The sequence below is a fragment of the Mya arenaria genome, chromosome 10, assembly GCF_026914265.1.
Source record: "Mya arenaria isolate MELC-2E11 chromosome 10, ASM2691426v1".
NCBI classification, from domain to species: Eukaryota; Metazoa; Mollusca; class Bivalvia; order Myida; family Myidae; genus Mya; species Mya arenaria.
This window is the reverse complement of record NC_069131.1, coordinates 40,916,538-40,932,199: the sequence shown is the minus strand read 5'-3', so window position 1 is coordinate 40,932,199 and position 15,662 is coordinate 40,916,538. Positions and strand designations below refer to the sequence as shown.

At 32.4% G+C, this 15,662-nt stretch overlaps 1 protein-coding gene across 1 annotated transcript; it reads left to right on the top strand.

Annotated features, from left to right (window-relative positions):
• Positions 1-386: 386 nt before the first annotated feature.
• LOC128204708 (multiple epidermal growth factor-like domains protein 10) lies at positions 387-1,423 on the top strand. The gene is made up of 2 exons (XM_052906110.1): positions 387-582; positions 978-1,423. The coding sequence occupies exons 1-2, from the start codon at positions 387-389 to the stop codon at positions 1,421-1,423; spliced, it is 642 nt and encodes a 213-aa protein (XP_052762070.1).
• The last annotated feature ends 14,239 nt before the right edge of the window (positions 1,424-15,662 follow it).

Here is a 15,662-nt window from a genome sequence, read left to right as displayed (position 1 = left end):
ATTGGTTTCGAATATTTTAGTAGTAAAAATATACTATGCGGTGATGAATAAAGAATCTTTCAGTTCTGACCTAAGTTGGATTTAGTTTGGATGAACATAAAATAAATACGGCAATGCTTATCATTTTACTATCATTTAGTTTAATAAGTGTCGTGGTTTGTGAAAAATGTCCACCGGGGAAATATGGTGACAAATGTGAAAGTTTTTGCACATATCCGCATTGTTTCTGTAACTCAGATTTAATCTGTGAGTCGTGCGAGCCAGGATTTTTTAACACAAGTATAAACTGCAAAAATACATGCACTCCTCAAACATGAACATGTACCGATTATATAAATTGCCATTCCTGCATAGACGGATATTATAGATTGGAAGGTAAATGTAATATGAAATGTTTGGCTCAATGCCCTGCTACTGCATGTTACAATAATGGAACATGTGTAACATGTAAGCAAAACTTTACTGGAAGTAAATGTGACTCGTGTGTAGATGGCCGATATGGAGCGAACTGTTCTTTACAATGCAGTGATGGTTGTGAGGGGAGTATTTGTCAATCAAGTGGTGGATCATGCAACTGCAAAAGTAATTATAGTGGTGACAAATGCCTAAACTGTATTGCAGATCAATATGGAGATGACTGTTTAGAAAAATGTAGTCCGGGGTGCTTAGAAAATACATGCTCTTCTACTGATGGAAAGTGTGATTGCAAAGCCTTTTTCACGGGAGATAGATGTGACATTTGTGTACACGGGCGGAATGTTGAAAGTAACTGTGATCAAGAATGCTCTTCTGGATGCAATGGCGAATCTTGTAACCCCAACGGGACGTGTACGTGTAAGCCTAATTTTACTGGAAATATATGTGACACTTGTGTTAATGGGAATTATGGTACATTCTGTTAAAATGCAGCGTAGGTTGTGATGGGAACAATTGCTCCTCTATTGATGGAAAGTGTATTTGTAGAGACTTTTTCACAGGAGACAAATGTGCCGTTTGTGTAGAAGGACGGTACGGTGAAAATAACTGTGAGCAGACATGTTTTTCCGGATGCAATGGCAAAACATGTAACTCTAACGGGACGTGTACGTGTAAGCCCTATTATACTGGAAGTACATGTGACTCTTGTGTTAATGGCAAGTATGGAGAAAACTGCTCTTTGCAATGCAGCGGAGGTTGTGAGTGGAACACCTGCAATTTATCAGACGGATCATGTATCTGCAGCGGACAACATTGTGAACACTGTATCACAGGTCGATACGGAGATGATTGTTCAAAAATTTGTAGACGAGGCTGCTTAGAAAATAATTGTTCTTTTACTGATGGAAAGTGTGATTGTAAAGACTTTCACACAGGAGATCGATGTGACGTTTGCGTTGACGGGCGGTATGGTGACAATTGTTTGAATAGATGTGAGTTCTGTTAACGATTTGTTTTACCTAATATAATTGTACTGGAAGTTTTGCTTAAAAAGTAACGTCATACAAACCTCTTTCTAACTTATCTTATATATCACTTCTGCATTTATTCGACAAGGTGTGACAACATTTCACATCATTAACGGAAAATCGTTAAAATTTGGATAAATAAATGCAGAATTCAACAGCGACTCGCTCAGGCATTTGTCCTTTATGCATTTTTAATCATTATTGAACTATGATGCTAGCACATCTAAACTTAATTGCTCTACGTTAACAATGATTTCCATTTCAAACAAAATATGATGCATTGCATATTTTTAATATAAGTCAAATGACTTGTAGGTTCACAATCAAAATATGACTGGTAACATAGAAAAAGAAATAGAATAACATATATAGAGCAATCACAAAGATCAAAGGCCTGGCAAATGCATTATATATAATTATTTACCATTTTCAATCGGAAATGAAGAATTAATTAAAAACTTTTCGTGATATCGTGATTATCGTGACAGTCTTTTTTTTAGTCAGTATAATTTATAATTATTTATTGTATAATGTGTGTGAAAATTAGTATAGAGTTCTCAAGACAACATTAGAATAAAGCACGTGTGCTAGTTGTGGCATATACACGTGTAATGTAACAAAGGCTATTTAAGTGAAACACGCATTATGTATCTGTATCATGTAAAAACAAGATTTCTTTTCAGTCAATTAACAAGATGCAATATATATGTTGTTGAAATAAACTTATAAAATCACCATTGAAATGTGTTTTTATTATAAATTGCACCTACGTATAAAATTCAAATAAACACCTAAGTATTAACTACTGATATTTAAATTGTCCCCTTTTACAATAAATGATTATTTACTATCCTGAGCATATAAGTAGAATGTATGCGTAAAATAATAAAATTATTTGATTAAACTAGAAATTATCAAATAAAATTGTAGGATTTAGTTCCTGCGTAGGTTTATTGTGCAAGCTGTTTGCTCTTAATAAGGCCAGATAAAGCACTTGACATAGTTTTGAATAAAACAAAAAGTGTTATATCATATAACAGTACTACATCTAAGAAGAACACGTTATTCATATAATGTTTTCGAAAAAGTGTCGTGTCTTTTAAAACGAAAATTATGAACTAATGGCCAACATTTACAATTGAAGAAATGGTAAAACAGCACGACGAATTGACCTTCTAGATCTGCAAGTGCACCAATTTAACCTGTCTCTTTATCAAAGACGGAAATGATGGATTGGAAAGCACCTGTTATCAGACGTTTTCTTCGGGGTTATGTAGAAATAGATGTACTTATATGGAATACTAAGTGATAAAATTCAATGAAAAACTGGTATTTTCATGAACAAGCCCATTAGCTAACAATTTTACGAATACGCTGTTAAAAGGCCCAATTCTAAGCCGTTGTATACACTGAACGAGAGATACAAACACACACATATGCGTTAATGAATCAACATACAAACGCCTGTTCTGTACTGAGAGTGTGAGTGTTGTTTGTGTTGATGAACTTAATTGACTGAACTTTTTTATCAAGCTGTCATGATTGCAATACGAACACTTGAAAATCCATGGACGGCTTATGTTTTAATTCAAATTATTTTATAGGTATGAAATCCGAAACTTCTAGCGATGGTAACTATGGACATCGTTGTTCATAAGAAGTTCATCTGAGGTGTTAATAGACTTAATACATTAGATGGAAATTGTGACAGTGAAGGATATTTTGGAGTTAATGCGATGTCTGTATATAATGATGGGCGTAACTGCTCTGAAGTTAATACTCCGGAAGTCAGCGATGTCCTGTCCTTGCTCATGCGGGCGAGTGTGGTTTTAACGACAGTCAAGAAGCTGACAGGTGTTCAAGGTCGGTTTGGCGACGAGTAGTAGTTGTATACACATATACACTGTCGTTAAACCAGCTGTGTACTCAACAAGATTGCTAAAAATACCAAAATCGCTATTGTACATACGATTAAGGTCATGCATATTGTGTGAATGTAAACACTGTCAAATTTATTAAATTCACATTCCAGAATATTACACGTTTATTGCTTTAAAGCAATTTCAGTAAAGTGTTAACATAGTGGATGCTGTTTGGTTTGAGTTAGATATATAGTTCTCAAGTGGCCATCAAATGTTGGATTACATAATAAGTAAACTATTTGTTAGTGTTCATTTTATTATATGCTTCTAATTAAATAGAAAAATAGGACTAAACTGATATTTCATTGAAAAACTGATCCGAATTCTCACTTTATGATGCCAAAGTTTATTCCGAGCAACCGTGTGCGTCTACGTTTGATGCTTACAGTAAAACGGGTTAAAACATAGAATACCATTGTTAATTGATATTTCTTAAAGCTCACTCTTGCACATCGTTATAGGTAAAACACAGAACAACATACTACATCTCATTAATTATCAGATTATCGATATTGATCCATGACCTACCGCTTTGCATTCCGTACTGAAATGCACGAAATGATTGTTATGATGCTGGCATTAAAAACCATATCTTTATTTTAGCTGAGCAGAATCATCCCAACACAACAGACAACTTTCCAACTGGTGCACTTACAGGGGGAGTTATTGGTGCTGTAGTAGTGCTAGTGGCTGCTGTCGCTTTAACTGTTTTGGTCATACGAAGGTTTGTCGGGATAATACAATTGATAATTCAGTGATATTTACTATATATTGGTACAATTCCCGCAAACATTTAGTTGATCAGTTATACTGATCATGTCTGGGCATATACCTATTATATCATTTGCAGATAAATTAAGTTTTGTTACAAATTTCACCGTAATTTTCCGAGTGCAATTCTTCTTTTTGTTGAAATTATGGTAAGAATAGTTGTAATACTGTTTAATTGCTAATGAGATAATCTTTATTGATTTGAACGTGTTAAAATTTAAACTTCAGAATATCACAAAAGGAGGCACACGACTATGAAAACAAGCTTGATACTACAACTTCTGGTATAAATTTTAAGTTATAATTATTTAATTTGTTATTATTTATCAAAATATTAAAACAGTAACGTCAGTAAGTATCACGTCAATAATTTTGAACTAACATTTCATAAGAGTATTTGTTTTCTTTCGTAATGCTTTAGTAATTGGTAACATATTTTATAAAAAAAATGTGTAAAAATTACGTAAGCAATAAAGATCAGAGGCCTTGGTAAATGCATTATAAATATAATTATATAAATTGTATTATCAATCGGATATTAGAAATTAATTAAAAACTTAAAAAATGAAGTGGTCAATCCCCGTAGTTCGAATTCGCTTGGCTCGAATTTATTGTTAGCAGGGACTGGGTGTTAATGACCGATTTCTTTATACTTGAAGTAAGCATTTTCGAGACAATAGGTATTTTTGGCGGTTGCAGGGAGTTCGAGCCAACGGTATTTCACTGTATACCAACAACAAAGTTATATAAATATACAGATTTAATAATGCACATGTTCATACAAAATGGTTTTTTTTAAAATGTCGATTTTTGAAATATTATAGGAGGAAATACAACTCAACCCGGATCATATGAAACAGTAAATACCAGTCGAATGGAGAAATATGACAGAAGAGATACATACACCAGGTTGTTCACGAAAGGACAAGCTAGAAAGACAAAAGGTGCCAGCTCTAGCAGAAGCACAATGGAGATTTTGAATGTTGAAGATGGTAAAAGTGATAAATCTGGACCATATGAAATATTAAATGCAACCCGTTTAAAAGAAAATGAGAGTAGTGATACCTACGAAAGGCTTTCAAGGATAGGACACGCTGGAAGTAAAGACAGTGAGAATTCCGAAAATATTTCAATGGATCATCTAACAATAAGTCCGGATTCTCACTCATACTCGAACATGATGCTAAAGAAATGAAAGTATCGTTAAAAAATTGTAAACTCCGGCCAAACAAGGCAAAAATATGAAGAAATGACAACACAGGTCAAGACATGATTATTATTGGATTACTGTTCGAGGTGTTTAACCTTCGAAAAATTATTCTTAAAACTAAGAAATAGAATACTAAACAGTTGTAGTGAAATTAATTTATACAATAATTATAATATATACAACTGTGGTTATATTGTAGGAATCATTTATTCAAGATCGTCGTCAAGCTTTTGATCTTGTTGACCATTGTGTTCTTCTACACGAAAATGCGAATGGTTTAGTTTTAGTTGTAGGCGCATCGCCTTGTAATTACTTTATGAAATACAAGGTGAAATATTTACCCTATATCGGACTAATAAATAGGCATTGCTGTAAATGTCTTCATTCAGTATATTCCCCGAATAAGTAATGTTCATGTTTCTATCATGAATGTCCTGCAGTTGCAATATGACAATTGTTTTTCATAATCATTTACGATTGCATGTTTGTTTAAATAAGTGATTTGGCAAGTTTTATATTATCCAAGAACACTGTATAGTCCATACTTTGTCGTACTTGACGACTACATTGTTAACTAGATACGCATGTACCTAATTGTAATATCTTCATGAGAAGACAAAGTTAAAATCACGGGAAAGACAGACCTATTGTTATTAGTACATCACTATTCAAAGAAATGAACAATCGGCTGTCAAACATCACACTTTCATAAAGAGGTGACAAAGATCTTCGATGATTATAATTATGATATGTATATGTTTTGTTCATGTTCTGCAGATATTTTCATCAGAACTGATTGGTCACGAATAAATACAATTAAACGAATTGTTTTACATAATGTACAATTATTGCAATATATCGTAAGGATAAAACAAAGAACTTGCAATAATTAGTTTACATGATATAGTTATCATTCCACTTGTAATTTAACAATAGATAATAATAATTGAAATATTATTTGTCCTTCTTATTTACCAATCCTAAAACCACAAACACTACTTGTCGCAAAACACACCAGTCCGTATTCAACTCCAATATTACACGGACGTATTCCATTTTAATGATGTCACATCATAAGCGTGTTATTGCGCGATGCCAAATTGACGTCATGAAAATAAATAGTGCGTCTTTAAAGCGTCATTTATTATAAAAAAAAACATGTCTTTTTAACGTGATGTATCCAGAATTTATATAATAGAAGGGTTCTTAAAATTGCATTGTGATCCGAAATGTCGTATTCGACTCTCGTGTATTTTTTTTACATTTTGAGTTCACTCATCTTGCACCTTGTGAAGTCTGAATCTGCAAATAGGGTCAAAACTCAGTACTAATAAACCTTTTGCCTAATTTGAAGTTGTATGTCCTTGCAATTTTGACAATTATAATTATATGAATACATATTTATTTGTCGAACGAAATCGAAGCGAAAGTGCACTTAAAACAAATAAATAGTCGACAAATCGTTTAGTAAGAATTTAAAAATCAAATGATACTGTTAAGTCCAGGAAACGGTCACAATTTGTTTGTTTTTGAAAAAAAATGTAGTGTCAACTGTATGCATTTTTTTTTAAATTTTCATTTTTCATTCTGATTGTGTAAACTGGTGTCTCATCCCTTTAAATACAAAATGCGTTTCATATCCGGAAATTGACTATTTTTCAAAACATTAAATAACACTTTTATACTTTTTTTAGATATGCACAGTTTTATAACTAACTATACGATTGTACTTTTAAAGATTTGTTATATATGATTCATTATGTTAAATTTGCCAATTTCTATCCAAAACCGCTAATGGAACATGCCTATATCTACAAAACATTTCGCTGATCTGAAATAAAAGGAGAAATAAGAAAATATTATTAAAATAGTACAATGTGAGGGACTGGCCCTGCTTCCTTGCATGGATATAGCAATAACGATGTACAATAACTTTAAGCATACTTCCATAATTACGACGATATCTATAGATTTCGATGTGCCCAGTTTCTGACACGTCTGACAGGTCGCGTAAATATATGACATTTGCATGTAAATTACCATTGAAGAAGGTTTCTTGCATATACCCCTATAAAACAATTGCCTCTTGTGACAGAGTATATCTTACCCTATTCGTATCTCATTGGTAACGTCATAATTCCATTGGAAAATAACATTCTTATTACTTGTACTTGTGGCGCCATCTTAACTTGTATGTTTACGAATATTGCTTCGTGAGTTTTGCGAAGTAACACATCTAATTATGTAAGATTGATTTACACTATGATCGTAAATTGAAGTATTTATATAGCAGAACAGTTAAAGTTTATTAGATATCGAAATAAAAAATATCTATAAGGTTTGGCCTAAAACTACTTTTTGAACCGCGGACTGACACAAGGTAGAAGGCTTTTGCCGCGTCTTTTTGATGGGCTTAGACGAAGAAATTGGCAAATGCAGCGTATTTATTGGTGGGAACTAACGTATTCCTAGGTTGCTGCTGAAGATGTATCCAAAAGCGGAATATAAAAGTAACGGGCAGACGAACAGTTTTTTTTTTGTTGTTGTTTTTTTTTGCCTGACAACATCGAAATTTTATAGCGTACTAACAAATCTAACAAATACTAGGTATCAATCAGACTACTATGGATGCCGTCGTAAATGTTGCTTTATTGTTCGTTTATTATAACAAATAAAACGAGTAACATTTTAACGTGTTTTCGTCTATTTATTCTCATACAAACTAAAGATTAACAACTGAAAAGGGGTCGCTCTAGCGAAAAAAATAGTTTACATGTCTTAAACGGGGTATAACGGAATACTCTTAGTATTTTCTCATGTAAACTGGTTAATATTTGAATTATGCAGTATAGTAATTTAATGAGGAAATCAAAATTCGTTCTCATTTTAAACTCCTCTATGGAATGTCGTATGACAGCACCTGAGCATTATCTTTGATGACTACACTAAAATGAATATTAAATAAATAAAAAAAATGCGATAAATGTTTTTCATCGCGTGTATGGAAGGGATTTCAGAACGGAGTGAATCTATTTTATATTTTTACTTAGAATTGGAAGTGAGAATGGGATATTTGTCTGTCATATTTCCGATTCCCTACCCAATAAACTCAAGGGTTGGTATTCCTTTCAGACAACAAATTGGCTGTGAAATTTTGAAATTACTGTTTTATTGAGCGTATTTAAGTGACATTTTAGCCAAAGAGTAAACACTCATGTTAAGGTTCTAATAGGCTTGATAAGCACGCCTAGTTTTTTATATAATATATAAGCTCTGTATTTTTCGTGGAGTTTTATGCTGTTGTTCCATGTTTTTTGTATTTGATTGTTTATTTTGTATCTAATGTCTTTGGCGTTTGATATTTAAGCGCACTTTTTATAATGTAAACGGCTCACGTTTGATTAAAAATATTCAGGGTTTTCAATGTAAAAAAAACTGAATGAATGAATGAATGAATGAATGAATGAATGAATGAATGAATGAATGAATGAATGAATGAATGAATGAATGAATGAATGAATGAATGAATGAATGAATGAATGAATGAATGAATGAATGAATGAATGAATGAATGAATGAATGAATGAATGAATGAATGAATGAATGAATGAATGAATGAATGAATGAATGAATGAATGAATGAATGAATGAATGAATGAATGAATGAATGAATGAATGAATGAATGAATGAATGAATGAACGAATGAATGTTTTTACCTTTTTTTACTTTACCAGCGTACTTTCGATCCGGCATGACACTAGATTTCCTTTTTAAACCTTTTTTATATTTTTCTCTGCAATTTCGGTATCAAAGAGTATAACAATTAAAACACTAGTATTTTGCGATGCATTACCGTGAAAAGAATATGTGTTTGTGGAAAAGCATGTTTTCACGTTGAACCTTACAATAATGTAAAGAATACAAACATATGGGCTACGTAAATCATTTGATAACTTTAAATGATTTGTTTATGGTTTTGTTTTCTATTGTTATATAGCATTTCCACGTAGATTTGATATTTAAAACACAAGTAAAAAAAAATATATATATTTTGTTTCTTTCATTTTTATTGATTTTTGATAATTTGCATTTAATTTGCACTAGTTCACCTATATTCACACTAATTTCGTCTCAATTAACACTTTTTAAAGATGATCAATAGGTATAAAACAATATTTAATTTTATTTTAAACCCACATTATGAAGTTCTTACGCAGTAAAGATGTTAAGGTTCGTCGGAAAAAGAAGACGGCATTATTGAACAAAAGGTTACTCAATATGACATTTATTTCAAATCATGCAATGAAAAGTTATATATGGCTTGAAAAACAAGGTGTTATTGCTATTACTCAAACGCCGACATAATGCGTGCATTGCCCCTAATCAACTTGTATTATGTAAAAGTTGTCTAGATCCAAAGCTGTCTGCCTGTAACGCAAACTGACCCCAGTTCAGGTTTATCAAAGGAAACTGACTGAGCTAATATAAATTATTATGATCTAACTAGCCTTCTGATCTATGTACCGTGGCTGCATAAGAGTTATAAACGTCATTAGATTACTACAGTACTTTTTGAGTGAATAGAGAGGCTGTTATAACGGTGAGATGAACGTGACAAATGAGTTTAAAATTGCACGTGTACTCACCGGTCCCTCATATTCGCATAATTATATACATTTGCTCGTACTAACGTACATGCCATTTTAGTATTGTACAGCACACACACACACATCGTAGATGTGATGACATAGTGAATAAAAAATGAAGCCCTACACATACACGTACTTGTACATACTCATATGAATGTTAAAGTCCGTCTATATTCAAACATAAAATCTGTTTAATACACATACCGTCTATTATTTATAATGAAACCGGGTTTAGTCTCGTTATATGTAGCTTCATATTGTTGTTAGTTACAAACTGTTTAAATGGAAGAACATGACTTTACAATATAAAAATAACTCACGCCAAAATGAATTTCTTTTGCGAACATGTATCTTAAAACTTAAATTAATAGTAGCAAAATATTTTTGCCATTTATATTTTGGATATATGAGACTATTTAATTATTTTAAACCAAATGAAATTCTAACATAGTTAGAAAAATATACTTCTATATCATAACGCTGGATATTCTTATTAAACAAAGCAAAAACGTTTTAGCTTGATTGTTATAAAAGTTTATAAGAGATTTCCGGTGGTAATCTAGTTAAATGATCTAAAACAATATAAATATGATCTTTTCTTCAGGGAAAATGGCCTTCAAAACATAAATCAGACACACGATCAATTTATAGTGTAGATCGATTCAGTTTCACCGAAGATTATTATATTGATAACAACCTTGGTATGTTTGAGTAACAATATCGATCGGGAGAACTTACAGGGTTCAATGATTTCATCATATAATGTCCTCGTTTATCTTTGTTTGCAAAGGGATATGTAAAAAAATGCGTTAAACAAGGAAGAAAAAAACCTGTAATCGGTGATACTATACAGTGACATATATTTTCAAAATGGGTAAGGCATGCCAAACTACTTAGAAAAATATGCCCTATCCAATTAGGCAATCGTATAAACGATTAAATGACTAGAATCATCTTGACGTAATGATATATATAATCACATGTTTTTTTGTTTTCTTTTTCTTTTTTTGCCGTTGAATGTTTAAGAGAATATATATCAGTTGATACTGTTACAAGAAACAAATTTTATTTTTTGACAAAACCTTGCCTAAATGTGACATCGTTGTGTTCAAGACATCGAATCTGTCTTACCTATGTATCACATCTCTTATGATACATGCATATTTCTAAGTTTGTGTGCATTTTTCCAATTCGAAATGTACTGTGGTTGTCTACCACGTAACTCCCAGATATTTAAAAAAAGGTTTCGGTATGTTTATCTGTACTTATCAACATATATTTTTTTAACTCATAAATTAGTATGCGCTATTAAAACGGGGAAACTCAGATCTGACAGCAACATGATTGTTGCGTTTATTCGTTTAATTATGTAAAAATATTACTACTAGATCGCATTGACAATGCCAAGCTTGTTTTAAGAAAATACCGTATTTGTCGATTTTTAAACTATCTTGTGTTTAGTCGCCTTTAAGACTGTTATTACGATGTTTTATATAAAATATTGCTCTTTCAACCAATGTATAATAACAGTTTATACCGCTGTAAATACCGTATTTGTCCATTTTTAAACTATCTTGTGTTTAGTCGCCTTTAAGACTGTTATTACGATGTTTCATATAAAATGTTGAACTTTCAACCAATGTAAAATAACAGTTTTTACCGCTGTAAATGAGTAAATTCTCTTCTACAAAACACACAACTGGTTTAAATTTTGTTTCAACATTGGGGAGCATATGTCAGATATTCGGTATTTCTGAATATTTTACTTCCTGTTCTTCACAGCTTAAACATTGGTTCCGATTATCAATTTAGATTGTAAAATATACTGCGCGGCTATGAATGAAGAATGCTACAAGTCTGTGTTAAATTGGAATAATATCTAATGTCTTTATAGTTTACTTGAATATTGAATTAGTACCACAATGGCAATTATTTATATGTTATTAATTTTAATTATTGTTGTTGATTGTCAAAGTTGTCGACCTGCATACAATAACCGCTGTGAAAATTGCGATACGCAGTTTAATTGTGTTGAGTGCAAAGTAGGATATTATAACGTTACCTTGAATTGTTCTTATACCTGTATTACACCAACGTGTACGTGTACCAAATATTATGAATGTCTCTCTTGTAAAGACGGATATTACGGTATTGGAAATAACTGTGATAAAGAATGCCCGTCTGGATGCAATGGCCAACCATGTAACCATAATGGAACCTGTTTATGTAAGCCTAATTTTACAGGAAGCACATGTGACTCGTGTGTAGACGGCATGTATGGAGCAAATTGCTCAATGCAATGTAGCCGAGGTTGTGAGGGGGACATTTGCAGTCAAACCGATGGATCATGCACCTGTAGGGAATATTATAGTGGTAGGAAATGTGAAAACTGTATCGCAGGTCGGTATGGGGAAGACTGTTCAAAACCATGCAGTCAAGGCTGCTTAGAAAATACTTGCTCTTCTGTTGATGGAAAGTGTTATTGCAAAAACTTTTACACAGGAGATAGATGTGAGTTTTTTTGTGCAGACGGGCGGAATGGTGAAAGTAACTGTGATCAGAAATGCTCTTCTGGATGCAATGGCGAAACATGTAACCCTAACGGGACGTGTACGTGTAAGCCTAATTTCACTGGAAATATATGTGACTCTTGTGTTAATGGAAATTATGGTGCACATTGTTCTTTGAAATGCAGCGTAGGTTGTGATGGGAACAGTTGCTCTTCTACTGATGGAAAGTGTATTTGTAAAGAATTTTACACAGGAGATACATGTGACGTTTGTATAGATGGGCGTTACGGTGACGGTTGTTTGAATGCATGTGAGTTCTGCTATTCATGTAATACGTTTTTAAGTAAAGAGCTTATTACATTCTATGTTTTCTTATGATACTATTTTACATTGTAAATAATCAAATATATATATATATATATATATATATATATACTAGGAGATTCATTAGAACAATGGAAATAAGGCAAACGTGCATAAAAATTCGATGAAACACGAATGCTACGTTTGCTACAATCTTAAAAAATTGTGTGATCGTTTTGCATGTCTGAGTTTATTTTTATGTAGTCCAATGAAATCATGTGCCAATAAGGAGAACTTTTAAAATAGCTTGTTTACTTTGTGTTCTGTTAAATTAAAGTTTTAAGAGGAACTTAATATTTTTGATTATTTTAATGATATATTTAGCGGAATCGAATGAGTCGACAGAGGGAGAAAAAACAAACGTTGGTGCAGCAATTGGTGGGTCAATTGGTGCTGTTCTTGTAGTAGTAGCGGTTATCGTAGCTTTCATCGTTCTCAAACAAAGGTATACTTTAAAGATAATTATTTATACCGAAGAATATTTATATTTTGTACGAAGTATTTTTATATTTAACGAAATAATTATTATTGCTAATGGATGCAGTTATTATTCATTAAAACATCTGACATTTTTGTCTTCTTTGCATTTCAAAGAAATGAGTTATGCTGGAAAAAGCCACGAGGTGAAGAACAACTCAGCGAAGAAACACATTCACCTCAGCCAGTTGTGTACGCTACAGTGCAGAAAAATAGTAATGCTATATTGTCCGTTTAGTATTGTCCGTTTTTGGCCTTTTGTACTTTGGTTCTTTTATACTAATATACGGGTATCATTGGCAAAATACAACAACAAAAACACATAAGCGTCGTTATTTCATATTCTTTTAAAGCCTGTGATCAATCTGTTTATTATAGGACACTCATCTGTTCCCGCTCAGCAAATGGGATCCAGTCGTGACAATCAGTCAAATCACCCTCACACTTCATTAACCAAAAACTACGATGAAACTGGTAAAATAATCAAACGTATACGTATGTTGCTAAGCTTGATTATGAAAACAGTTATAAGCTGATATACATCATTTTCGAGTAGGGGTTCTTGGTAGACAAAAGGAACTTTTGTCTATGTCCTTTGTGGGTGGCCGTTTGTAGCTCGAACCCAAGACCCTTTGGATGTGAGATGGACACCAAATCATTAGAAAAATATCACTGTGGATATGACTTACATGTAATGTGATAACAAGTATTATTCGACAATTATATATTACCTTTTGTATATGTTTAAGATATGAGCTATGTCAACATTTATTTGCCTTAAAGGAAACAAATTATACGAAGACATATCGAATGGACCTGATGATTCAGGCATTGTTCAAAAGAACGCCAAACAAGAGGCAGGACACAGAGTAAACATACAAACACATCACGTTGAACTGGTGATGACAGAAGAAACTACTGAAGATGATGTCCTTGAAATTGGTATACTTTAAAATGTACAATATTTTAACCTGTATTGCAATGTGCTGAGATATGCTTTATGTTTATTTTTGTATGTATGTGTATATTAATTCGAATTTGGAATATGTTAAAAAGGAGGTAAACAACAAGTAATTTTGTCTAGTCAATAAGTGTGTACTGTAATAGACGAACATGTATTCAATGACTTAAAAGTGTCATTTCTGTTCATTGGTATAATAATACTACAACAATCCTATAGATGAAGATGACCAAATAGCTCGAGCAAAAGCAATCACATTTGAAGAGAAGGGCGGTATATATTACAACAACGCTGATAAAATCAATAATCAAAAAGTCGATGTGAACAACTTAACGAAATACGTGATGGAGAAAACTGACATAGATATTGAAGAAGAATTTGAGGTATAAACACTTACTTGTTTTGTGCACTCAGTCGTTAAATATCTCAAAACATTTTTATCTTAATGAAAACATTCGACAACTGAATGGAACTGTGGAATTAATAAGATTGTGTAAAATTGATAGTCAACGTTCATAATTATGACTGTTCCAGTTTTCTTGCAGAAATTTCCTTTTGGACTGACAAAACCATACGCCGTGTCGCAGAAGCAGGAACATAAACATCGGAACAGATATAATGGAATATATCCATGTATGGTTTGTGTTTTAGTACCGTTATTGCGTTAAGAGATATGATCCCAAAAAGGCATTTGCCAGGACATGTTTATCTCTCTATTTAAACTTGTTGCTTGTCTACAAATTTCCCGTGTTTATGCTTCGAGGTAAATGTGCCATTTGTTAGTCTAATTTAAATATATAAATAAAATAATCAAAAAACGAAATCATTAAACATGGGAATGTTTGTTGTATGTTATGTGATACAATTTAGTATCTATTTACAGACGACGACACAAGGATCAAGCTCCGCGACTGTCGGACTGATTACATCAATGCAAGTTTTATAGATGTAAGTGTGCGATAATTTGTAATTCGTATGTGCTGCCTATAAGTCTTCATTTGATATTAAGTGAACGATACATGTTCAAAACATTTATTCAATACAATAATGACAACATTCTGTCTAGTATCTAGTGTTTTTCGCATATTGAAGGTGATAATTGAGATGTGATCGACTTAACACATACAATATACGTTTATTTCAGGGCTACAATAAACGACATGCTTACATTGCAGCCCTAGGTAAAACATGCGTTTCAATTGTTTGAATTATAACATTTCATAGTTTAGGCAAATGATAGACGATTTCTTACTCATGCTACAACTTACTTCCTTACTGTGAAAATACGTTTACAAGTAGGATATATTGTCCTTCAAAGATACTCAAAACTGCCTGAAGTGTGCATAAAAATAC